The 26,664-nt window shown below is 48.9% G+C and overlaps 1 protein-coding gene across 1 annotated transcript in view; it reads right to left on the bottom strand.

Annotated features, from left to right (window-relative positions):
• NOTCH1 (notch receptor 1) overlaps positions 1 to 26,664 on the bottom strand; it is an 80,602-nt gene that overhangs the window by 26,916 nt on the left and 27,022 nt on the right. The window contains exons 3-9 of the mRNA XM_073314625.1: positions 10,908 to 11,170; positions 9,777 to 10,115; positions 3,452 to 3,574; positions 2,914 to 3,147; positions 2,208 to 2,363; positions 1,823 to 2,008; positions 265 to 378 (exon numbers count right to left, since the gene is read on the bottom strand). Of these exons, the coding sequence (XP_073170726.1) occupies positions 265 to 378; positions 1,823 to 2,008; positions 2,208 to 2,363; positions 2,914 to 3,147; positions 3,452 to 3,574; positions 9,777 to 10,115; positions 10,908 to 11,170 (1,415 nt within the window). The remainder of the gene's footprint in view (positions 1 to 264; positions 379 to 1,822; positions 2,009 to 2,207; positions 2,364 to 2,913; positions 3,148 to 3,451; positions 3,575 to 9,776; positions 10,116 to 10,907; positions 11,171 to 26,664) is intronic.

Raw genomic sequence — 26,664 nt, 5'->3', positions numbered from 1 at the left:
GGGGGAAATCCCACTGGCGCTCCTTCCTCCCTTCCCAGAACGCGCCTGGTGCTCACATTTAAGTTTCCAGACTCATATCCAGGCTGCCAAAGCTAGGAGGCTTCAAACGAAAGGAGCGTTATTTCCCTGAGCTCCAGGGATCTGCCCCACTCTGCTGGGTTGAAATCCATCGGCCCAGCGTTGCCTCTGGGTGGTGGATTAATTCCAACTTTGTTTCCACTACAAAGGCTTATGCTGAAGGCAGTGCTATCGATTGCCCCGTACCTGTGGGGCACTCGCAGTGAAACTCGTTGATCTTATCGATGCAGTTCCCGTTGTGCAGGCAGGGGCTGCTGGCACACTCGTCCGTGTTGATTTCACAGTAAACGCCCTCGTAACCTGTGAGTCAGAGATCCAAAGTGCCTCTCAGAGTTTGCAGCAAAAGACCCACATGCGGAGCATTGCAGGCCTGCTCCGAGGGACGCCAGGCATGGATGGAGCCTGCCGTGTTTGGGGAGCATGGGACAGTGGCCTGCAATGCTCCAGAGCAAAAGCCAACCTGCAGCTGATGGGGGTCAGCAGGAAGCATTCTCTATGGGCAAGGTGTTCCATAAATCTCCACCATGCGGTACTTGCACCTTCCCCTCGAGCAGCTGGGGCTGGTCACTGTCGGAGACAGGATATGGACCCCAGCCTGGTAAGTCCTATGTCTGTAAGAGGCATTGTATAAAAAGGGCCCGATCTTACATTCTCTGTGCACCCAACGCCCTCGTTGGTTTCTGTCTCCCCACCCATCCCCAATATTCCTGTTGCCGCAGTATTGTCAAGGAAATTTAAACCCTGCAGCAGATTTTTCTCCTAAGCTTCATTCTCTGCCAAAACTCAGCCTCTCACCTCCACCTGCACAGACCTTCCCTGCAAATCAGAGCTCTGACTCAAGCCCACTGATGTCACTGGAGGTCTCTCCACTGACTGAAAATGGCCTTAAGGGCTCAGCTTGCTGACATCAGGGGCAGCCGGGCTGGGCCTGTGGGCTCTGAGATTTAGTTATGGGTCTTCCAGCTGGAGGGTTTTTAAATGCCCCACAGCAGGATTTCCCCTGCCCAAGGAACCTCCCTTGTCATTGTTCCTACAAGGTTTCAAAAACACTGATGGTAAGGTTACAAATAAATCACACTTCCATGCAAAGTAATCGCTCATTGCTAAGTGGTATCCACAATCCTGCCATCAGATCTGCATGCCCCATGGTGTCCTCTCAAAGTAAACCATGCTCCCCGCCAGGACCAAGTCTCCTGTGACAAATTGTTGCATCTGATGAAGTGAGCTGTAGCTCACGAAAGCTTAAGCTCAAATAAATTGGTTAGTCTCTAAGGTGCCACAAGTACTCCTTTTCTTTTTGCGAATACAGACTAACACGGCTGTTACTCTGAAACCTGTGACAAATTATGACTCTGTTTATTAGCAAAGTGCTTTGCCAATGCACCCAGATATGTGAGCCCCTCTCTGAGGCTCAAGCTACCTTATTTATACAAATAAGCCAAAGCCAATTTAACATAAGAGACAAAAGGAAGCAGAAACTGACAAATATACATACATATCTTATTTGCCTACTAACATTTACCAATCTCCTAGCTCAGTAGGAGCTTTAAGTTAATTAGTTTGAGGACCATTGTCTCACACTCCTTAATGTTTCTCTTCCTGACAACTATATTTCAACAAACCCTTCAAGTAGCATTTCTTTAATGAATTATAATTTCAATATAATTCATTCTACTTTCACATCTGCCTGCACAGATCAGGATCAGGGTCTAGGAGAGAGAAAAGTGACAGCCCTTCTACTCACCTGGCATGCAGATACACTGGAATTCACCAATCTGATCCAGGCAGGTGGCATCGTTCTGGCACGGATTCGAGAGGCATTCATTGACATCTATCTCACAGCGGGGGCCCGAATACCCCTGGAGACACTGGCACTGGAAGGACCCTTGGGTGTTGATGCATTTCCCAGCATGCTCACAAGGATTGGCTCCTAAAAATGACAACTGCCGTTGATAAAATCATCTAGCAGTCTCTACTAATGGTCCCAATGTCTGGATGCAAGGGGGTCACGGGGCATTACACAACCTCCCCGCCCCATTTATGTATTATTAAACCAAAACTCAGCTTGGGCCTCATCCGCTGACATTTCCTTAGAAACAACCCCCAAAGCTGGCAGCCCCTGCGTTTACCTAGAGAGCACTCGTCTATGTCTTGGTTACAGGCTGGGCCCGTGTAACCCGAGGGGCAGGTGCAGATGGCTTTGCCGTTGACAGGGTTGGTGTCGCAGTTAGAGCCTTCGTTGCAGGGGTTACTGATGCAGGCGTCATCCAGGTGGCACAGCAAGCCTATTGAGCAAAGCGCACGCACACATACCTGTCAGGGTACAGCTGTGGAGACAAGTCTCCCACCTCCGCATGAGCGGAGTGCTGAGAGACCCCAGCCAAGAGCAGACCCCATTGTGCCGGGCGCTGTACAAACACAGCGTCAGAGACGGTCCCTGCCCCAAAGAGCTCCCAATCTAAACAGACCAGACAGACAACAGGTGGCAGAAACAGAAACACGGAAAGGGGAAATAGCCTGGGCACAGTCAGAGCAGGCCAATGGAAGAGCCAAGAAAAGAACCCAGTCTCCAGACTCCCATTCCAATGACCAATTCACTCTTTACCCTGGGTGCAGGCAAAGGGCTAAATTCCCCTTGGTGTAACTCCACTGACGCCAGTGCTGTTACACCAGAGATCAATGTGGCCCAAGGGTTATAGAACAGAGAGCTATTAGATCAAGCCAGCTCCACTGCCAGGGCAGGATATAGTCCCCAGAATGTACCACTGGACTTTAATCTGGCTGCACGCACTTCCCTCCATCCCCATGTATCACACTAAACCTGCAATCACCCACCTGTGCGGCCATGTGGGCACTCGCAGTAGAAAGAGGCCACCCGGTCGTGGCAGGTAGCACCCTGGAAGCAGGCAGCCATAGCGCAGTCGTCAATGTTCTCACTGCAGTCCTCGCCAGTCCAGCCGTTGACACAGACGCAGTTGTAGCCACCGTGGTTGTTGTGGCACGTTCCTCCATTCTGGCAGGCATTCGGCATGAGCTGGCACTCATCAACATCTTCAGTGCAATACTGGCCTGCAATGGGGAGGAATATCATAATGAGTGAACCCAACTCTCATGCTTCAGGGCATGAGCTGGTCTCTCCACAGTGGTCAGGAAGGAATCTCCTGCCTCCCCCGCCACATGTAAAGCCCTGCACAGTGAGATAGATAGTAGGTATAGTGAGTTAGGTACTGGCAGTAACATCTGCCCTACATCTGCTCCCAATTCAGTCAATGGAACTTTTGCTATCTGCTTCATCTGCAGCATGATCTGTCTGCAGTCCCTAGTCTGTAAGCTCACCCAGTCCCCCACGCTCTCTCCACAGTCCCAGCTTTACCTGTCCACTCAGGAAGGCACTGGCAGTTGTAGGTGTTAACTCCATCCACACAGGTGCCTCCATTCTTGCAGTTGTTCCCAGGACAGTCATCAATGTTGTCCTCGCAGTTCTGACCAGCAAAACCTGGGGAAAGGAAACACCTAGGTCTACTCTCTGCTCTTGGCAATGGGAGGCAAACAACCTGGCCCGGCCTCCGGAACGCCACAGAGCTAACTGGAGCTTGATCTCCCACACCCCAGGAACAGGCTTGGCTATCCACAGCAGGATGCAGGTGCTGAGGTAGGTAACAGCCGCCTCCATCCAATGTGACCTGTGCCAAAGACCGGGGGTGTCTGGCTGCAGGGTTTGGGTTCAGCTCCGCCTCTGTTCCCAGCTGAACAAAATGCCCTCCTTCCTCTCTGACTCCCCGTTCCCCCTTCCCCTGGGACCACACTGCAACAAACTGCTGCATGCTTCACCTCTAGGATACACAGCTTTCAGTGCGACACTCTGGGCCCAATCCTGCAGCCTTTATTTCCGAAGACTAATTTAATGGCGTGAGACCAGAATCAGGCCAACTGTTTTCTCTTCCATTCCTGATTTTCAGTCAGGCTTCAGTAACCACCTGGGCTTTGTTTATTGCAGCGTTTGTAGCAGGGATGTGTCAGGTGGGGACTCTGTCTGCTCCCTAATGCAGCGCTAAGCTGTATGTCACTGCTACGGGGACACAGGTGTTAGCTGGAAAGCCTCATCGCTGCTGGTTAGTGAGAAGTCTCCTCCCCCGGACTTGTGCAATAACGAACAAGAAGTCTTTTCATTCCGAGCCACACAGCAAGCCCAACCTGTGGCAGGTTACTAATTAACGTGCACCGACTGTTTGCGGCAGCTCTTCACCCTTGGCTTTGAAGAAAGCCGCACAGGTTCACCTCCATTCCCCTCTGCAGACTTATTTATGAGCTGCAGGTTCATTCGAATGAAGAAATCTCGCTCTGGAACTGCAGGAATCTTGGAGGCAGCAGCCAGGTTCCTCCCACTTGTTTCACAGGACAGGGTCTGTTTTTCAGAGGCACAGAGCACTTGCAGCTCCCGCTGGCTTCAGCGAAAGTGGCAGCTCCCTGGCACCTCTGAAAATGAGGACCTTGATTCTTCACAGGGAATAGGCGGGGGCCTCGCTTTGCACACCCCTCACTCATGAGTGCAGCCTGCTGACTTCACGGCATGCCCACGTGACCGAGGATCACTCACGGAAGGGGCTGCAGAATCGGGCTCTGAATCACTGCATTTTAATAGCCAATTTAATGAGGCTAATAGCCAGTATTTCCTCCCAGGGAAAATTCTTCACCACTAGGACTCTTGCAACATGAATCAAGGTTTCCAATGCTACCGAAATCCCAGCACTCTTCTTTGCACCGTCAGGCTAGGGCTTTTTTAAATTATCTTCATCCCAGAGCATGACACACAGGGCAACTGAATAGCTTTTGACCTTTCCCAGCTCCCCAAGGTGGGCGGAACAAACACAAAGAGGCCAGGATCTTATCAGCAGATCTGTCAAGCAGGGCCCCCTCCCCTCCCCTGCTTGTTAACATTTTAAACTGTCCTTGTTACAGGGTTAAGTGATGTATTTACTGTAAACACTGTGTACCACAGACTGGCTCCTCTACAGCAGCTCGGCCAGCCTGCCAAAAAGAACATGCAGTAGACTCGGGCTAGACTGAAGCTATGGCTGGTTTGGGGCTACACTGCAGGTGTAATGAAATCGCCGCTCACCAAGCTGTTTGTTCAGCTCTGTGCTCACCTAGTCAGCCACTAGTTGAAACCAGACACAACTAACTATAAAAACTACTGAAATTAACTGTGTGTCCAGATGGCTACGCTGCAGAGACCAGGAGGGTTATGTCTACACTGCAATTACGGGGGCAGGAGCAGCTGCAGCTCATGTAGACACAGCCGAGCTAGCTTTAATCTGGATAGCTCACCTACGGGAGCAACACAAGCTAGCTGTGCAAGCAATGGTTCTGGGCGGGCACGTATAGGCCATGCATGCTGAAGCTTGAGCTGCTGCAGCTTCACAGCTCCAGAATCCTTAGCTACATTACAGCTAGCTGGGGCATAGGCCCATAAGCTGCAGTCCCCCCCACAGGACATCACTACAGACATACCCTGAAACACATGCCACTCAGATGGCTGCAAGAGTGGATAAGCCAGGCTGTGATGCTTGCAATTATCACAGGATGGGGACCCTGGATCATTAATGAGACGTATACACAACACAGCCCCAGGTGAACACAGCCCTGTAGCATCCCCTCATGTGATCCTAGCCTCTCCAGCTAATCCAAATGTTTCGGCTGTCCTCAAAATATTCTGGATAATATTGGGTAACAAATAAGATCCAGGTCTCCCGGACCCAAGGCTTTGGTTTTATTTCCACTCCTTACAGTACGTCTACACTGCAGTTAGACACCCACGGCTGGCCAACGCCAGCTGACTTGGGCTCGCTGCAGGGCTGTTTAATTGCAGTGTAGACTTCCAGGCTCAGGCCCGGATCTCTGCGACCCTTCCACTTAGCAGGGTCCTTGACCCCAGGACATACCTTCAACACTTTTAAAGGGCCTGATTTTCCACAGTGCTGAGGACCTGCAGCTCCCACTGGAATCAGGCCCCTCATGTTCCACCCAACACCAGAGAAGTAGATTTAGTAACATTGTCCCCATTTTACAGATAAACAACCAGACACAGAGACTTTATGCGAGTTGCCCACGGCAGGTCAGAGGCAGGATTAGAACCCACGAGTACCTGCGTCCCAGCCATGTCCTGAGCCTCTCTCTAAATGACTGCCTTGTTCTCCTCCCACAAACATCAGCCCCATAGTGAATGAAAAGTAATAACAGTTATTTATGATTGCTGGTAGAAGTCCAAAGCAGATAATGTTGATTCATTCCTAGCTTTTAAGCTGCAGATCTGAGCATGAATGGCAATAACTTGTAACGTCCTAGATACCAGGATTAACTGATTTTGAACCATCCGAATGAGTAATTAGTGCTGCAATTACTTTAAATTCAGGGTTAGGTACTAAGGCATGATAACACAGATTAGATTAGCTCGGCTGTAAAAGACTCTGAACAGACAGACTCTTTTGAAATTAAAAGAGGGTATTGTTTTAAAATGTGCTGACCTACAGACCAGCACATCAATGAGTATCTTATCATGAGAAATGGCCCTCAGTCTTTTATGCCTTGGCCAGAATAATCTGATACAGTGTTTACTTCACAAGACACATGCCTCGGCTGGCCTGATCCTTGAGAGGTGCTGAAGGGTCTCAATGGAGCTTGGCACCTGGCAGGATCAGCCTCAAATAGAGAAGTTACCAGAGCATTCAATAGCTCCAAGGTTATTTTGCATGTTAATATTTGGCCATTGGACTTCATGGGAGGCAAACCAATAAAGGGTGCACTCAAACCCCTAGGAAGCAGTTCCCTCCCATCACAGCTGGGTGCCAAAGAGCTAATGCTTTCCTCACCCATCCCCCTTGCAGTAGAGATTCTCTCTCTGAGATTAACAAATTTATTTGAGCATAAGCTTTCGTGAGCTCACGTCATCCGATGAAGTGAGCTGTAGCTCACGAAAGCTTATGCTCAAATAAATTTGTCTGTCTCTAAGGTGCCACAAGTACTCCTCTTTTTTTTTGCGAATACAGTCTAACATGGCTGCTACTCTGAAATCTCTCTGAGATGACATTTCACTAATGCACAAGGCATTGTTTCTTGCAGGAAGCTAGCTAGTCAGAGCTAGACTTCCTTCCCAGTTCTGAGAGGGCCAGCAGGGCACCACACGCCCTCTCCCCTCACTTGGAGGGCTGCCTTCTCTGTCACAATAACCCATACAGAGCTAAAATGGCCATCCTTCCAAGCAGCCACCAGTGAACTACTAACTTCTGGTGGGTGTTCCTGACCCCTGCAGGTGACACTTATCAGAACTCGCTCCCAGCTCTCACCAGCTTCGGAAGTTCATTCACTTATCTGGCCCAGGAGAAAGCGCTGCTGTTTTAAGTCACAGGCAGCTCATCTATAGCTCTGTCGTTTTAGACCATCTCTTGTTTGACAAACACGGATGACAGGAGCCTCACGACAGCCCTGGGAAGCTGGGCAGGGAAGTAGTACATTGTGGAAGGGATACTGAACCTCATGCTCCAGAGCTAAAACTAATGTAACTATCAGAGATCAGGATGAGTGCTATGCCAAGGGCAGATTATCCCACATCTGCCTTCTGGAGGGTTCTTACACCTTTCTCTGAAGCAGCTGGTGCTGGTCACTGTCAGAGACAGGACACTGGCTTAGACGGATTTGGGGTCTGATCTACTTGGGTAATTCCCCTGTTGCTGTACAAATATCATAATTCCCATTTTACAGAGAAGGAAACTGAGGCACAGAGAGGCCACAAAGCAAGTCAATGGCAGAGACAGGGACAGAACCCAGGAGGTCTTGATAGCGCACTCCCTGCTCTAACCACTAAGTGTGACTCCCGCAAGGGGCTGGGAAGAGAAGTAGGGGAAGCCTCAACACAAGTCTCCCACTCTAACCACTATGTCATCTTCACACCCAAAGTAGCCACCCTATCATGGTTTATCTGTGAAAAGAGGAGATTAAAAATTCTCGAGCCCTCTCCACCGCACAGAGATTTCCCAGGCAGCTTAACATAGCCGATAGCGTCTTTCCAACGGCGGGGTGACTGGGCAGATGCTTCCTCTTGCTGCATCTGCCTGAGACAGGTGGAGGAGGCCGGTTTGGGTGAGAAACCAGACTAATCCTCCTGAAAACAAAGCTCCCCTACTGTTCAGCCTCCTCAGCAAAGGGCCTGGCCCAACTGCAGCTCCTTCTTGGGGGCAGGCTGCTGACAGGCAGGAAGTTGGTAAATTTCATTCCATCTGGCCACGAGCACCTCGCTGCCACAGAAGCCAGAGAGCTGTCTCACACCCACGAGCAAAGCTCAACCAGTTCCACTCCAGCTGCTCAGGCTCTGACCTCAGCGCGCTGCGGTGAAAACCTCCACAGCACGAGGGAACTGAAAGGTCTCCCTGAGTTCAGAGGCCTGGGTTCATCTCCCTGACTGGTGAGAAGTTAGCCAGACACCCGAACTCCACTTAAGTCCTCACTGGCTTAGACCTGGGCCCACTGCCTCTGCAGAGGGATGAATTAAACCCAGAGCGGGTAACCCCACCCCTTTCCTTCCCCTCTCTCCTCTCCCACATTCTCCCTTTTCACAGTCATTTATTCAGCTACAGGAACTGATCTGTCTTGTTCCTTGGTTTGCCCAGCAGGGGCAGCAGAGAGCACGGGGGGGGGGGGGTCTCCCTTCTCCAACTCAGGCCAAGAGGCCTCCCCTAACAGTGGCTTGTCTCCACTTGGAAATTTACCAAACTAGCTATTCCAGAATAATTGTGCCACTTTAGAAGTGGATTAAGCTAAATCAGAAAAAGGCACTCTTAGGCCGGAGTAAGAGTGTCTGCACGGGGGCTTCTGCTGAAATAACTATTCCAGATTACCTTCTGGAGTCAATTTCCAGCTGGAGATAAGCTCTGAGGTGATGTTTCCCGTCAACAGGGACTGCCACAAAGTATGCGCCCAGACTTACTGAGGACATCTTTGTTCCACCTCTGTTAGAGCTGGTTGTTCTCAGTCCCTTGAGTGGTCACTCCAGGTAGACTGCACTGTAGTTCCTTGGAAAGGTTTTGAATTTGCTGAGCTTTCTGCACCTCAGTAGTTCAGGGACAATAGGATGAAAATCAGTCCTCCAAAATGAATGGCAACTCGGACAAATTTACTGATCGGAGACGTTTATATGGCCCTCACCAATGTCGCAGCTCAGCATCTCACAATCTAACATGGTATTTATCCCCACAGCACCCCTGCAGTAGGGACGTGCTGTTATTGCCCATGTTGCAAAGGGGGAACTGAAGCACGGCGAGACTAAGGATATATCTACACTGCAACTGGGAAGCGTGACTGCGGTACGTGTAGACATACCTGAACTAGCACGGATTGAGCTAGCTTGCTAAAAATAGCAGTGTAGCTGCATCGGCAGGGGCTAGCTACCCTCCTACCTTCAACCCCAGGGTACATACTTAGCTTGATAAAAGTATCCATGTAGCTGCCAACTCAATCAACCCTAGCTCTGTTACACCTACAGATGCTGTGCTAACTGCACTGTAGACATACCCCAAGTGACTTGCCCCACGTCACACAGGGAGTCTGTAGCAGAGCAAGGAAACGAACCCTGATCTCCCAAGACCCACACTAGTGCCCTCACCCCTGGATCGCCACGGGCAAAGAGTAAGAAAGGCAGGCCGTACCTGGAAGACATGTGCAGTCATAGGTGGTGTCGCCGGTCTGACGGCAAGTGCCCCCGTTCTGGCAGGGCGAGGGGTTGCAAGGCACATAGAGGTGCTCACAGTTCTGGCCCGTGTATGCTGGCTTGCAGGAACACTGGTAGGTCCCGACCTCATTGGTGCAGCTCCCGCCGTTCTTGCAGATGGGAGGACTGGTGTTGCACTCGTTCACGTCTTGCTTGCAGTTGGCCCCGTGGAAGCCCGCTGTGCACTTGCAGACGTAATGGGCTTCGAAAGGAACACACTGCCCTCCGTTGGCACAGGGATTGGAGGCACAGGGATCTGCCTGCTGGCAGGTCTTACCTGGGGAGCGAACAAAGAGGGTGAGGCTGGAGATTGCAGCTCACCAGAGGGCAAACAGATGCAGAGTCCCTTGTGGGTTCCTGTGTTCCCCAATCCTGCCCCCTCTTTGGGATTCTGGTGGCTGAACGGTGCTCCTCCCCAGAGAATTTGCACTGGCATTCAGCCTGCACAGAGGCGTGTTTCATTCACAATACGCACTCCCCCTCTTGATAGCACCCCTCACCCCAAAGCGCGTCCCAGTTGTACACATGCTGCTCCCGCACGACGCCTGGCCTGCTGCATGCTAGCAAGAGGAGAACGGGACAAGCCACTCCACTAACCAAAAAGGCTGAGGAATCTTTCGTGTCCCCGCAGAGCGGACAGGACAAATGGATGGAGTTGCTGTTGCCTTCCCTGGAGCCTGTAGGAGTTTCGAGGCTGGTTTCTAAGCCTCCCCCTTTCTACCCATTCCCATGGACAGGCACTGGATAGCACTGTCATGTAGGAGGCCCACGCCCCCATGAGGACGGCAACACACTCGCTGCCTGGGGACAGGAGGAAGCACCCCGTGTTGCTCTGCATGGGCCCTCCTGCCCCTGACCAGCTGCAGTGAGCCCCTTAGAAGACCAGATGGGGGCTGCTACGTGGGAGCAGGCATTGTAAATACCCCTTGCCCTGGATTTCCAAGGCGCGTCCTGGCTTTGGGGACTCTGCTCCATGCAGGGCATTACAACAATCCCACCCCTGTGTGTTGGGGATGGGGGCAGTGGGGCTCTCGGGGCTCCCTGACGGAGGTATGTGTGCTGGCCCCACCTGACCACCCCGGAGGGCACCGGCACTTGTAGTCAGTCAGCGTGAGCAGGTCGCAGGTCCCTCCATTGCGGCAGGGGTTGTTGAGGCAGGCGTTCTCCTCAGGCGTCAGGCACAGCCTGTCTGTGAAGCCCAGGCGGCAGGAACAGGTGTAGTCCACAGCGTTGCCACGGATGACCGGGTGGCAGGTGCCGGCGTTCTTGCACGGGGAGCTGAGGCAGGGGTTTGGCAGCTGGCACCGGTCACCTACGTGGGCACTGTTGCATCTGGGGAGAAGAAAAGACACCAAGTCAGAGTCAATCAGACCTCCCCACCATTCCCAAGATAAAGCGGCCCCTGCAGAGAGCTGGCAAGCGCAGGGGAAAGGGTTTGATTTGGTCCATTTCTCTTGTGTATCTAAATTCTTAGCTGCAAAGGCCAGTGGTGAGCTCTCAGACAGGCCAGCCGCATACACAACAATGCAACAAACAACATTTCAATTGGTGCAGATTGGCTCTGGAAACACGCGGCCCCGGGTGACTTAGTCCCCGATAACCACCAGGCTACGATACAAGGGGATCAGGCCAAACTTTTAGCATCAAAGAAGCAACTTGGTCCCACCCCTCCCATAAGGGGGCATCATGAGGCTTAATCAGTGTGGAGGAAGTGCTGTGAGATCCTTCTCTGGAGCGTGCTAGGTACTATCACTCACACAAGAGCCGTGGCAGTGAACTAGTTCCTACCGGTACTGCGGTGCCCACTCTGACGGCAGGGAAAAGTAAAAGGGGACATTTTTCTTCATCCCTAGGATGTTCTTCCTCCTCCCAAGTGCAGCCTCTGTCCAGAATTTCACAGCCCTAACAACCACAGACAAAGCCACTGGGCAAGTCAGACAGCACCTAACCCCCTTCCTGCAATCGGGTCTGTGCAGGTGGACCCCTTGCGTCTGTGAGGAGACTCACTGACTGGTATGGAGTCTGCCTGTGCAGACTGGATTGCAGGCGCTACATGACAGGGACCGTGTAATCATAGGATTGTACAGCACCTAGCAGAGGCTCTGACTTCCTGGGGGGGTGCTCAAAGCCTTGCCTCCTGCCCTAGGCCACGACCCTGCTCCACCCTTTCCCCCAAAACCTCTCCCCGCCCTGCCTCTTCCCATCCCTGCCCCACCCCCCATGTTTCCCCCCCCCCCGCTGCTCCCCCTCTTCCCCACCCCCTGAATTGCTGATTGTGGTGGGCAGAAGGTGCTGGGAGGGAGGTGGACGAGCTGATTGGTGGGGCCTGCTGGCGGGTGGGAGGGGAGGAGCTGATCCTCAGGGCTGCCAGTGGGTGCTGAGCACCCACTATTGTTTTCCGTGGGTGCTCCAGCCCCGGAGCACCCACGGAGTTGGTGCTTATGGCACCTAGCACAATGGGGCTCCGATCCTGATCCAGGCCTGTAGGTACTACAGTAATATACAGGTTTATTAACTATAATGTTTCTTCTCTGATCTGTTACCATTTGCCTTGTGGGGTGTGACCATCACACCGATGAGAAAATGCCAGGTTTAGTCTCAGACTGAGTTACACATTGATCATTAAAAACAAAGTAAACACACAGAGGGCAAACAGCAGCTCCCTTTTTTGGCAGCTCAGTGCAGGCTGTCGGGGGTTAAATACACCTGGTACAAGACAGCTAGGTGGATTGTGCAGGGGAAAAGAAAGGGAGAAGTTCAGTCTGTGCTAAAATCAGACAGAGAAGAGCCCACTTCCCATCTCAGATGTATTGTAAAAAGGTAGTTAGACTAACACTAGCATACAGATCCTGTGCTCTCAGCTTGAATAGGCATTTTCCCTCTTAAAGCCTGATATAGGCTTCTGTGCTTGGTCCATAGCACCGGGTTGCTTTATCTTAGGACAATTTTTGCACATGTGGTTTCAGTTACAGCATCTGTTTTGGCTTCTCCCCTTCCCCGTCCTTTCATGGGCACCTTTGATTACCCCCGCGACCTGCTGTGGAGGAGAGAAAGAAAAACACTCCCTGCAGCCCGCGAAGCTGCCAACTTCCATGCCTGCGTGGGAATCACTTTCACACACACCCTGTAGCTCCCATCCCTTGCCACCTGTCTCCAACATTTTCCAGAGCACAGAAGTGCCATAAATCACTGAGATTTCAAAGAGCTTGTGGGGCATGTTCCGACCCCCTTGAAGCACAACCAAATAACTGAAGCTTGGGATCCAAGTAAATTGCCTTTCTCAGACCAGCTGAGCAGAGGAAGAACAATCCCCAACCCCCCCTCCTGTCCCTAATCAATATCAGAGCTGTTGGGGTCTATTTCTTTAAGGGATGCCAGTCAGCATAGCGCATGTTTGCTGGAAATACCATTTTATTGATTTTTTTTAATATGCAAGTCTAAGATCAAAGCGACCCAAGCACTGATGATACGCGTGTGTGAGATATATTCACTCTGCTTGAAATTCCTCCCTGTATAGAGAGCCAGGACAAACGGACCACTTGAGGCCTATTTTGAAGATTTACGTGGGGTATAGGCCTTGTGCCGGCTTCTCTGGAGAAGAGAGAAGGGAAGGAAAAGATGAAAGAGAAGCATGGAACATATGCCGGCCCCTGCCGGATAGCATGCAGAGACCTGCAAAATAATAACACCTGGCTCTCATGTAGCACTCATCATCAGTAGATCTCAGAGCACTTTGCAAAGGAGGCCAGCGTCATTATCCCCATTATACAGATGAGGAAACTGAGGCACAGAAAAGTGACTTGTCCATGGTCACCCAGCAGGCCCGTGGCAGAGCTGGAAATAGAACCCAGGTCTCCCGAGTCCCAGTCCAGTGCTCTGCCCACTTGGCCTTTGGATGTTTAACTAAAATGCCACATTGCAATCATAAGACGAAGTCCCTCTAGAGACCCAATCAGGGTTTGTGGGACACCAGAGAGTATTCTGAACAGTGCTAGGAGGTCTTTGTACCCACATGCTTCTTTTCCCTGGATAGATTCCCTCGCCCTCTCCTAAACAGTAAGCCAGATTTGACGTTGACAGATCAATTTCCACCCCTCTGTCCCGAAACATACAGCTGGCCTTTCCGACCGTGCTCTTAATTCCACCACTTTGTCTCAAGATCTTGGCCACTTGCAACCTGACAGCAGAGAGCTTAAAGGGGTTGCATGCAAAGTGCCTTCAGAATGATCTGTGATCAGGGGCCCCTTTGCATTTTGACATGTGCAGCAGCCAAAGCCCCTAGTCTAACAAAGCCCTTGAGCATGTGTATAATGCTAAGACCCGAGTCATTTCCCTGAAGTTAATGGGACTATTTATGTGATTAAAGTTACTCATCAGCTTGAGTGCTTGGCTGGATGGGCGCCTAAAAGGGCCACAACTCTCTCATGTAAAGTGCTTTGAGATCCTTCTGGCTTTATGTAAACTTTACAATATTACTATTTCATCGACAACCGACAGCTTCCCCAACTTCCCTGTCTTGCAGAAATCAGAGTCAAACATATCTCAGCATTGGCAAACAAGAGCTCAGCTTTAGCCTGGATAACAGGTGTGGCATATTTATGCTTTCTCTTACATTACAGTCTTCCTAAACAGCTGCTCAGTTCTTCCTTGAAGATAAACGCTTTCCAAAGCAGTATTCTCTCCAACAGTGGGAGGGGGCCAAACAAACACATGCCTGATCCTTATCTCAGCATGAAGGCCTTTTAAAAAAAGACACATGAAATGGCCACTGGCCCAACCATCTGTTACCAAAAGCCAAAAGGTCCAAGCCAACTGGCTCATGAAAAAACAAAACCAGGTGATGGGAATGGGTTGCAAATGGGGAGTGTTTTCTGACCTAACACTTATGTGCTTTAACATAAGCCAGCCTTTCAGGGATGATGGCAGGGAGGAAGAGAGGAGGAAGAAATAAGGGCCAGATTCTGCCCCCCAGCGTAAAGACACTGATCTCCTTTATAAAACACTGAGATCTACTCCTGACAAGCGTGATATCAAAGCATGCATTGTTTTTGTTACCTTATTCTGCACCTAGCCCCACTGAAATCAACAGGATTGCTCACGCGGTAAAGGGCTACTCAGTAACGGGTGGAAGGATCTAGCCCCAAATAAATATGGGTAAAACCCAGCAGAAAATGGAAGCTGTGAAACGGTGACCTTGCGAAAGGGCTGAGCAACTTCAACGAGCACTGAAGTCGGCAGGAGCTCAGGGTACTCTGCAGCTTGCAGGACCAGGGGATTGACATGCTATGCACGGAATAAATTGTCATTCCTGACTCACAAACAGTGGTTGCTTAAGTTTGCTTTGTGGTATCCCCGGTCCTCCAGTAACTGACCAGGCTTAATGCTTCGAAGAGATTCCCTTAACCCCACACTCCCAAATCCTCCCAGCAAAGATGAATCTCCTGCAATGAAGTGGGGTTCGCCCTTATGTCTGCGCCCAGTTGTTCTCTTTGATTCACTCATGAATTAAACAAGAAGGGGGCGGGGGGAGGGAACAACAATCGGATTTCAATGCACCCCATTGTTGGGAACAACCCGACCCGCAGCAGAGACCCCTCCAAGCTGATGACAACAGGGAGGGGGAAGGGTGGGATAGGGAAAAACTTTCAGAGGCAAGAGGGAGGGCACTTGATCCTCAAAAGAAGGTTCTGGAGACAAGTCTCGTCAACACCTCTCTGGCACAAATCCGCCCGGCTCAGCACCTTTTGTTTGGCCTTTTCAACACAAGATGCTGTTTATTTCGCTCTTTGAACTGGGATGCTCGCATTACTGTGCTTCAAAGGGAGCTTTACTCCATTGCCTTGGCCCTGCCAGACTCTAATCAGCAGCCTCCCCAGAAAAGGAGCACATAAGGAGTGAAATGTGACGGACATGGGCTGGATCCTGAGCCTGGTGACGCAGCTGTAATTCCAGAGTCACTGTTCTGCAGACAGCGGCAGGGTGACCTGGCATATCGAGGTATTCCAGATTTACACAGATGTAACTGAGAGCAGAGTTTGGCCCACCCTGTTAAATTCTCCTCCAGACATTTGCCTATTTCACATTATTTGGCGACCATCAAAGCTGTAACTGGGGGAAATGAGTTTGGAGAAAGATTGTAGTGAGTTACGACAAGGCGTAGTTCTGTAGCTCTTGGGCCCTGATCTACAGCCCGTTGAAGTCAATGGAATGACCACCACGGACTTCAACAGGCACTGGATCTGGGCTCTGGTCACATGCTTTTAACAGCCACATGCAATAAAGCTACTCACAGTGGGGAGCTGTGATCAGAATCCCTCCTGCCGTTGCCAGAAATGTTAGCACTACAGCTCAGTAAATTGGTTAGAGACAGAGCCTCAACTAGCATAAGTCCCCATAGCCCCACCGACATGACTACAGAGATGCTGATTCACACCAGCTGCGAATCTGGCCCTGAAACCCCCTTTTTTCTTTTTTAATTCCCCACTTGTCACTATTTAAGAATTCGATCACCCTTCAAACTTATTCAATGCTTTCTTTTCCCCACATGACCAAATCTGCGGATTTGCTGACAAGCTACTGGCTGTGGGTAGTCACGAGTTACACTTTGCGATTGGTCATTCGAGGTCACAGTATTTTTTTGCACTTGTGACTGGATAACTTAATCCTTTTATAAAGGAGGAGGAGTTGGATAAGCTATATATGGTGCAAGCATTTGTGCAAATATATTTGCATGAGGACTGGTGAGACTTCTGCTTTCCCCAACTTCCATGTGAACAGCGGTGGCAAAGAGTCACGTGTACAGAAGTTCATAGAAAACAAACAGTGGCTGCTAGCACCACTGATGTGAACTGAGGCCTTTAAGCCAGCATAAGGCTTCTTTGCCATTTCACCCTGCCATGTTTAGCAGCAAAGAAAAAATTACCTGGATCTTTAAGCATGAGATGCCTCTTACTTCACTTCCTGTTGGCATAGCTCTACGAGCATCCTTAGTATGAGTAAACACACCCATGAGGCTAACTCAGGTTATGCAAGTGGCAAACTGAGCCTTCTGTTCTCACATGCAACTCTGTTACTTCATTGTGATCTCATCCTCCCAACAGCTCCCATTTGTGTTTTGTCCATCTGTTGGGTCCTGTCCTATTGTGAGCTTTCTAGGTCAAGGACTGGCATCTCTGTTCCTCGTCTGTGCAGCACCTAGAATAGCAAGGGCCGGAGCCTTGCTCGAGGTGCTTAGGTGTTACCGTAACAGAAATAAATAATATATGCATATTTAACATCTGATCCTCCAAGCGGCTGAGTCCTCAGCTCCCAGAGAGAACAGGATCAGAAACACACTGAGCTGAACTATCTTGATTTTCTCTAATGAATACTTCGGCGCTCCACAAAGCCTCGTTTCAAACCTGACACTGGGCAAAACTGAACTGCTTCGGAAGTGTGAGGTTCCTGTGGTCCCACCCTGATAGCCTGCAAACCGCCAAAGAGTTTACAAAATGCTGAATATTATTAAGCCCCAAAGGGGCGATTCTTCCAATGAGCATAGCAAGCGTAAAACCCAGAGGCATTCCAGCCTGTGCTAAAGCCACCAAAGAAGCAGGTTGCAAAACGTTCTACTGGGAGAGGAGAGAGGCAGGAATACATCTAGGTCCCGTCCCCCCTCCTCCCACAGCCAGTCCCCCCCTTTTTTTAACCTGATTCTGATTTCATTGTTGGGGATTGTGTGAGAATTTGTCAGGATTCTGAGACATTTTGAGTTAATGAGATGGCATTATCCAGGCCCAATGAAAAAGAAAATGTGTATAATAATAAATCAGGGCATCTGCTGGACACACAAAGGCTGTGGGGAGCAGGTGTGCATGTTAATGAGGGGACGGCAGCTGCCGTGTACCCTGCCGTCCAATAAACTTCAAGAGCTGCACAGGGTGGGCGGGGGGCAGCTTTGGGGATGGGGAAGGAAGTGGACTTCTGGGTGGCTGAATTGCATCCCTGCGTTAGGGAATTCAACAGGCTGGTTTTGAAGCCTGCTGTTCCTATGAGAGAGGCCATTGTGCAGCGCACCCCCCTCTCCGTCCCAGAGGGCCAGCGAAGGCACGCCGACTGTAAACTGCTAAAGTGTGCAGTCATCTGTTAAAACCACCATTTTCCCCCTTTTTTAAAAACAATCCTCAGAACTTTCACAGTTGCTTGCGATGAGAACATCGCAAGATTCTCACCCGTCTCCATCCTAGAGAGAGAGAAACAAACAAAAAACCCCAATGTGCCGTATTAAAACCAAACCAAACCGGGCTCTGCCGTTAGGAATACGCTGTGAAACTGTCTTCAGCTCGCTCAGTGGCACCTTCCTATGTTGGGTCCCTGCAGAGGCTCAATGGTTTGTGAAGTGAGAAGCAGGGGCGGGGGAAGAGGGTTCTGTATCCAGGGATGTACTGAATTGCAGTGACATTATAATCTTGGAAACCACTCTCCTTTTAATATCAGCCTCAGTTCATCTGGCATTCAACCATGTTCTAGTGGGAATTGAATCAAAGGGAACTGGGACGTGGTGGGTTCTTAGTAATTCCATAATTGGAATTCAGATTCATGTGTGGTGGGGTTTTGTCAGGATTTGAAATAAGGCTCACATGGAAACTGCTGGGAGTAAAGCCCACCCACCCAATTAGTTTTCGGACCATTTCCAATTTAGATTCTTGTTAGCAGCGTTTTAAGATTCAGTGGCTATAGCTCAATCAGAAGTTATGGGCCTGATGCAGCAATCACAGAGTGAAAGTTCCTGGCCTGTGTTATGCAGGAACTCAGACTAGTTGATCAAAAAAGGTCCTAAAAGTCTATGAATATATGATCATGTTAAAGGGTCTCTAAATTTACAAATCTTATTTTAAACAAACCAATGTCCCTGCCTAGGTCATCAGTAACACTGCAGAACATTAACAGCAAAAGAAGTGTTAAGATGCTATAAATTGTTATGCTCTTTGTTTACTTTCTGCATTTCTCACACCTTGGACAAGGAAGCCACTTTCATATTTGTTTAGGGTCGGTTTCCCTTTCAGTTTCTTAGTGCAGCAACCTACAGCTTACAAGCACTACGGGCAGCTGTCTTAAAATAGCTGTTGGGTTTGTATTTTTCTTTAGTTTCACAGAAATATTTTTGTTGCTCTTAGGTTTTGAAAAGGTGGTTTTGTAGAAATTCTGAACATTTGGGGCCAAAATTCATTTGACAACACTGCTTATAGGCCCCAATTCAGCAAAGCATTTGCTTTGCTCCATCTCACTGGAATATAAGTATGCACTCAACTGATTTGCTGAATCAGGGCCTAAGTCCTGACACCTGGAAGTTTGCAACACTCCTTGGGAGAGAAAACTCTGGCCATACCAGACAGCAGAACTATTCTGAAAGAAAGGGAACTGATGTGTGCAAAGAATGCAAGACAAAAGCGACCTGAAAAACAACGAGAAGTCTGGCTCGTTGTTTTTGTGGATACAGACTAACATGCCTACCCCTCTGATAAAATGGACTTCGTAATATTAGCACCTTTAGTTTCTTTCTTGAAGGAGCAGATAGGGGCAAACACAGAAAGACTGGATAAAATTTACTATTAAAGCAAGTTTTAAGCAAAAAGCAACCAAACAAAAAGCCGGGTGGGTTATTCCCGTTGTAATCAATGCAACACTGCAGGTTTATATGGTACATTGACTAAGACCCGGCAGGGCTCTGCACTGACTCCAGGAGCCACCTGCACAGACCCAATTGCAGGATCACGGCCCCTAATTCCCTGCAACTGCTGAATTAGAACCATCAAAACTAGAAAGGAAAGAAAAAAAGTGTCCCGGTGTCTCTCTCTGCTATGCACTCAGTACTGGAAGCAATGGGATGTCATTCCCACTTGCCATTGGGGAAAACATATTCCTAATCCAACTCTAGGGAAATAGCTACCATCAAATCTCACTCTGTGGAGCTCTCCTTGCAGGTTCACATTAATCTGATTATCTTTTCAAAACTATGGCGTGAGGGCTTCCTCTATCCCCCAGCTGCGGGCATGAATATTGCCGTCTTTGCAGAGACCATCAAATGGTTATCAGTCTCATCAGGAATACTGAACGCTGACACCAGCAACTCCTTAACTTAAGCTTGTTTTTTCCATGCTTGTAAGGCATGGAAACAAGATAATTAATAATATCTTATACATTTCTAGCACTGCCCACCCTGCAGGATCTTATAGCTCTTTACAAACAAGAATCATTTGTCATTAAAAACCACCAACTTCTGCAGTTCATGGGCCCATATTTGCAGACACACAGGGGAGTAACTTTACTTGTATGTGCAAGTGGCTGCGGGATCCACTCTTAGAACAGGGAGTGAAGGGTACTGTAGTTAGTTGAAATACAAAGAAGATACCACAGAGTGCCAACTTTTGCAATTTTATTGCGAGTCTGACACTGTTTGGTGTTTTAATTCAAGCCCCAGCTCTGGGAATCCTGTGATTAGCTGACAAGCTCAGTTTTCATTTAAAAAAAGTTTCTGGTCCTTATGGTTGCAGAGAAAAGCTCGAAAACATGATCCATGTGACACCTAAAGGCTCAGAAACCAAAGGCAAATAAAAAGAATCCAAAATGTATTATTTTAAATCTTCTGATTTTTAAATCAATCTCATGATTTTAAGGCCTCACTCATGAATTTGGATGCTTGGGGCTGACAATACTGGGATTCAGGGAAGTGAAATGTCACAGTCTGAAATGGAAATTAGTCAAGGCGACTAGAGGATTCTGAAAATCCCACCAGGTGCCGAAATACCTTTAAAAATCCAGCGCTCAGTTCCTTGGCTAAATTCCTTTGAAAATCCAACGCTAACTCCTGTGAAAAGTGCCACGGGATCTTTCCTGATCACAAGTGGGGAGATCTTTCAGACTGATCCCGTCATCAGTTAACCTTGGTTTTCACTGAATGCAAAGAGACAGCATAGCCCCTTCTAGCACCAGGATGCAGCATTTATTGTTTTAACTCAGGCCAGACGGAAGAAGGAAGCAGTGTTGGTAGTGCTCTTCCCAGGTTTTTCTTAGCTGTCTCCCACCCCATCCAACTACTAACCAGACCCAACCCTGAACAGCTTAGGAAAGTAAACAAGATACAAGCTACTGGCAACAGCACAGGGTCGGTCCTGGGGCCGGTTTTGTTCAATATCTTCATAAATGATCTGGAGGATGGTGTGGATTGCACCCTCAGCAAATTTGCGGATGATACTAAACTGGGAGGAGTGGTAGATACGCTGGAGGGCAGGGATAGGATACAGAGGGACCTAGACAAATTGGAGGATTGGGCCAAAAGAAATCTGATGAGGTTCAATAAGGATAAGTGCAGGGTCCTGCACTTAGGACGGAAGAACCCAATGCACAGCTACAGACTAGGGACTGAATGGCTCGGCAGCAGTTCTGCGGAAAAGGACCTAGGGGTGACAGTGGACGAGAAGCTGGATATGAGTCGGCAGTGTGCCCTTGTTGCCAAGAAGGCCAATGGCATTTTGGGATGTATAAGTAGGGGCATAGCGAGCAGATCGAGGGACGTGATCGTCCCCCTCTATTCGACATTGGTGAGGCCTCATCTGGAGTACTGTGTCCAGTTTTGGGCCCCACGCTACAAGAAGGGTGTGGATAAATTGGAAAGAGTCCAGCGAAGGGCAACAAAAATGATTAGGGGTCTGGAACACACAAGTTAAGAGGAGAGGCTGAGGGAACTGGGATTGTTTAGTCTGCAGAAGAGAAGAATGAGGGGGGATTTGATAGCTGCTTTCAACTACCTGAAAGGTGGTTCCAGAGAGGATGGTTCTAGACTATTCTCAGTGGTAGAAGAGGACAGGACAAGGAGTAATGGTCTCAAGTTGCAGTGGGGGAGGTTTAGGTTGGATATTAGGAAAAACTTTTTCACTAGGAGGGTGGTGAAACACTGGAATGCGTTGCCTAGGGAGGTGGTAGAATCTCCTTCCTTAGAAGTTTTTAAGGTCAGGCTTGACAAAGCCCTGGCTGGGATGATTTAATTGGGGATTGGTCCTGCTTTGAGCAGGAGGTTGGACTAGATGACCTCCTGAGGTCCCTTCAAACCCTGATATTCTATGATTCTATGAACTGTATGGGGTTTTGGTCCAGGATAGTGTGACTGCCCCGGGACCAAAATGTTTTAGCAGGGCGTTTAGAGACAGACTTTTAGCCCTCCTAGCCTCATTCACCCATGTAGCCCGATCTGTGAATCATATATTAATTACATTGATTCCATAAGAATTCTCAGTTATCACTCTGAGGTTTGACAGGTTCTTGTCCTGAGATCAGGCCCAGTATTATTAAAATGACTGTATAGTTGTAAACCTCGATGGGCACAGTTGCAACACTCACACTTTAGGAACCCTGGTGTATTTGTAATAGTTTATTAATACAGCTAGCAATGTCACAAACACTCTAACCGCGGTAGAGATGCAGAATGGGCATCTGAACATCCATATACTCACATCACCCCTTGCACAACAACCTGAAGTGTTAGCCATTATCTTCCTCATCACCATCCTCCTCATCACCAATGACCATCATCCAGGCACCTCCCAAAGGCTAAATCTCTCTCTTCTCCTGCCCCCAGGCTGGTGTACAACTTCTTTTATATGTTACACTAATGCTACTATGTTTAATGCATATTCAGTAGGGGTTTCTCCCCTCTTCCTTATTTGTATGTCCTCACCCTACTAACGTTGGGCTGCATTTCTCCTATAAGTTAGTATATTAATGATCTCAGCTTATTCTCCAATATGTCCATTCATTCCATGGAACTCTTGTGGTCAGACATCTGCAAACATTCCCATCCTAAAATATCCCAAAGGTGGTGTTAGCTCATGTTCCTGTAGCTGGCTGGTGTCGTTATGGACAAACGTCTCCCTTAAACACTCTACTCACAGTTCCCCAAAACTTAGGGGTGACCGTTAGGCCACTGGTCTGTGCCAAAGTTCATAGGCCTCAAGCCATATGCTAACTGCTGACGCCCAGGTCTTACAGGAGACAGGCTTGTAGGTTCCTTGCATTACTGCTGAATTAAATAAATGCAGCAGCTTGCTCTATGGGCTACACCAATCCCCCATATAACAGATCCCACCCTTAAGCAAACTGCCTTTACACAGCAGGGCAATCTGAGCTGAATAAGAATTTGCACTAGACGTGTCAAAGATACATATTCGTTTTCATGTGCTGACAGGCAGAATATAGGCAAACCCCCTTGCATCACAGAGGGGATCTGCTTTCTCCCAAACCCCAGATTCCCTTTGAAACCACCAATAGCTCATGCCAGAAATCAGTTCCCAAGGCAGAAATCCCGACCCATCCACAGCCCGTTCCCAAAGCAAACAAGAATGGCTAAAATATCTGTGTTCTCCCTGCTGGGAGAAGCTTCCATTTATTCATTAACCTGGCGATGAAGTGTCAAATATTTCAACTGCAAAAAGAAAGGATGGATAGAAGACTCCAACAGGCAAATGACACCTGAGCTCAACACCTTTCACCAAATACTTTCCCTTGCACCCACACTGACCTCGCTAAGTTATTTAAGATGCTGCCTGGGTGGGAAAAGGTTGAGTTAGCACACTAGGAGAGGACACACCATGACAAAGTTGCCTCCTGACCCCCAAAATCCCCTGCATTTTTAAGATAACATTTTCAAAATGATCTGACTCAAATGTGACTGATAGAATCAGGTGAGATCTTGCGCAAAATGGGGATAAGACATAACAGAATGCTGATAAAGCAACCAGTTTCCGACACGTGCAGATACAGATACTGGGCAGCATTCTCAGCTGCCGTACGTCGGCTCATCCCAATGGAGCTATACCGATTTACACCAGCTGGGCTTCTTGCTCTTTACGATCACTCTGACGTCCTTTCAGTTTAGCGACGACACAGGGAGTTTGATGGGTCAGCTCCCGTGACACCACTGTGGTGAGTTTGGCTTTTTTTAAAGGTATGTCCCTGCCAAATTTTCTAGTAATAAAATGTAATATGGTTAAAAAAAAAAAAAAAAAAAGGTGGCCGGGGAGGTTCTAATTCATAATCCTTAGCATTTCTTTAGCACGTTGTATCCCCAGATCTCAAGCTGCTCTGCTAAGGTAGGGATCATTGCACACTGCTCTCCCTTCTATAGATGGCGCACCAAAAGGTGAAGTGACTTGCCCAAGACCATATTGTGAGTCACAGTGGCAGAACTGGGAGTAGCAGCCCCCAACTCCATGCACCAGCTGCTGGACTATGGCTGACTTGAAATGCTACATAGTATGGTCACTTTCATCCACTGTGTCTATCCCAGGCTCTAACAGATTGCAACACAAATATTAGAAATATTAGGGTGCCCAACCAGTTCTACATCCATGGATTGTATAAGTGTGTGTGTGTGTGTGTAAACCACACCCGCACACATGCTCGTATGACTTGTGGATGTAGGAGTTGGTTGGGTACCTGTTCTAATGTTTTTAGATTACGCACACCCCAAATAAATTCGTTTCCTGTGTGCTGAGTGTCTAAGAATATGGTGTACTCAAATGTGCATTTAAAAGAGGTAAATACAATGTAAATACCCAGGGCCCAGTGCAGACCAGGTATCTTCCACTGAAGCCAGCTGTTCTTCCCTATGTCTGGTCTCAATCTGGCCTCCAGAGTATCACAGAGCTGATTGCAAAGAGACTAGTATAACTGCGTTCTAAGACAGGGCTGGTGAGATAGTGGCACAGAAGCACAAAGTGCAGACTCGGGGGCTGACAGCATGCAGGGACGGGGAGGACGCATGCCAAAGGCTGGCCCGTGTCTCTTGTTCAACAAATAGCGCCTCCCCTTTTGTTCACTTATTTCAATATTTCCACTGTGCAGGGATTCTCTCTCATCTTACCAGCAACAGGTTCTGTCCCTCATACACTATAGAAATGCAGCCACTGAAAGCATCCTAAGGCAGATGTTTCTGTGACCTTTAACCCAGGACTAATTCAGAGTGTTGCTGTTTTCCTTTCTAAGCTAAGCTCCCATCTGCCACCCCAGGGACAGATGACAAGCCAACTGCCCTCTCCACCCCCAAAGCAAAAACGACTGACAAGAAACCCAAGACTACACTCCTACGGGATGTGCAGCACATGATGGGGGAGAGCAGCAAAGCCCTCACAAGACAGACATGGTAACATCCTATGCTATGAAACAACCAGCATTTTAAGGGCTTCTTGCAGATGAGGTTATTGAAAAGATGCCAGGTGTGTACAGCAGAATCAGCACTCGTAAACAGAGCCAGCCTGCATTTCCCAGTTAGCATCACACGAGACTATTACTAACCCATGAGCTTTCAGCCGCAGACACCCCACTTAGGTTTTCAGGGTGGCAGGAGGAAAACTCTTGTCATAGGAAGTGGGTGTTTTTCTGGCCAGCGCTGGGCACTGTTGCCTCCAGTGCAAAGGGATAAAGCCACAAATGAGAGTCAGTAGGGCTCAGAACAAAGCCTGCGTGGGGCATAACATTAAAACTTCCCAGTGACAGCAAACAAGACGGTTTCACCCACAGAGCTCCAGCAATCCTAGGACCATGGCATTCAGGAGGCGGAGTCACTTATTGGAGATGGGGGTGCATGGCAGCTGCTCTAGAAAATAGCCAGAGGTGCTTGTAATCCCACCTAGCAAGGCTAAGTACATGCCCCAGGAAGAAAATGCTGGTGGCCTAGTACACCAGCCTGGGGGCTCCCTTAAGACTGGCCTTCTGGTGCGGTTAGGTTCAGTGAGGAAGAATCAAAAAAAGGTGTGGGGAGGGGAGGGGTGGGGAGGAGATGAGTTTGGAACCAGCACCTCACACCTTCTAGACATCCCCACCAAGTTTACACTGACCTGCTTAATCTCAGACACGAGCAAGTAACTTCTTCCTAACTCTCAGCTGCTGGAAACATAAACGGCCATGTTTGTTTTCCCTTAAGGTAAAAGCACCTGTGGGAAAGTCTCGGAAGGAAGGGTCATGGCTTTCATTAGTCCCCCTGCCTTTGAATTAATGGGGCCCGTAGTTTCCCTCTGCCTCCTGAATAGCAGTCACTTGCAGGTGAGAGTGCTCTCAGCTCCACAGCTGACATCTGCCACTCACACCAGCCCCAGATTTCCAAGCCTTCGCCTTGCATTTCCTGCATTCCCTTCACCTCATTGATTACAGGTGGTGCCCTCAGAGATTACAAACCCTGCTGTGCTCCAGGTGGTGTTTTATGGACAAGTCCCTGCTCTCACATCACAGGGATTATTTATTTATTTATTTACACCAAATGCCTGGGTTCAAAGTTTACAGCTATTCATCAGCCGGTGGGTAATGTCGCCAGCGGACAATAAAAGCAGCACTTTATCATCTGTACCAGGAACATATCAGAGCTTGGCGAGGCAGGAGCTAACCTCTCAATGTTAGAGATTAGACACGGGGCCTTCTCCAGCCCCCATATGGCTGGCAATACAAGAGTGTTCCCTACAGTAAATTCCCCAGGGGATCTGTGCATTCCCAAGAGACAGGGCTTCTAATACCTCCCTGGGGATGAACATCACTGCTGCATAAAGGGACAAATAGGCTGAATCATGCTGTCAATTTTTAGGCAGACATCTTCAGTGATTTCACTGGAACAGGGATTTCCTACCCTTCCTCATGGTAATGATGTGGGCACATGAAAGGTGCACCTGCAGATGTAGGGGCTCAACACCTTTCACAATCTGACCCCAGACATTCTCCTTCGTTAGCATTCACAGCATTAGCGTATGCTGGCGAGGCTTGAGAGGGAAAGATGGAAAGAGCAGCTGTAAAAGAAAAAAATACTT

The sequence above is a fragment of the Lepidochelys kempii genome, chromosome 16 (assembly GCF_965140265.1).
Source record: "Lepidochelys kempii isolate rLepKem1 chromosome 16, rLepKem1.hap2, whole genome shotgun sequence".
Taxonomy (NCBI): Eukaryota; Metazoa; Chordata; order Testudines; family Cheloniidae; genus Lepidochelys; species Lepidochelys kempii.
The sequence above is the reverse complement of the archived record's forward strand: the minus strand, read 5'-3'. Positions and strand labels throughout refer to the sequence as shown.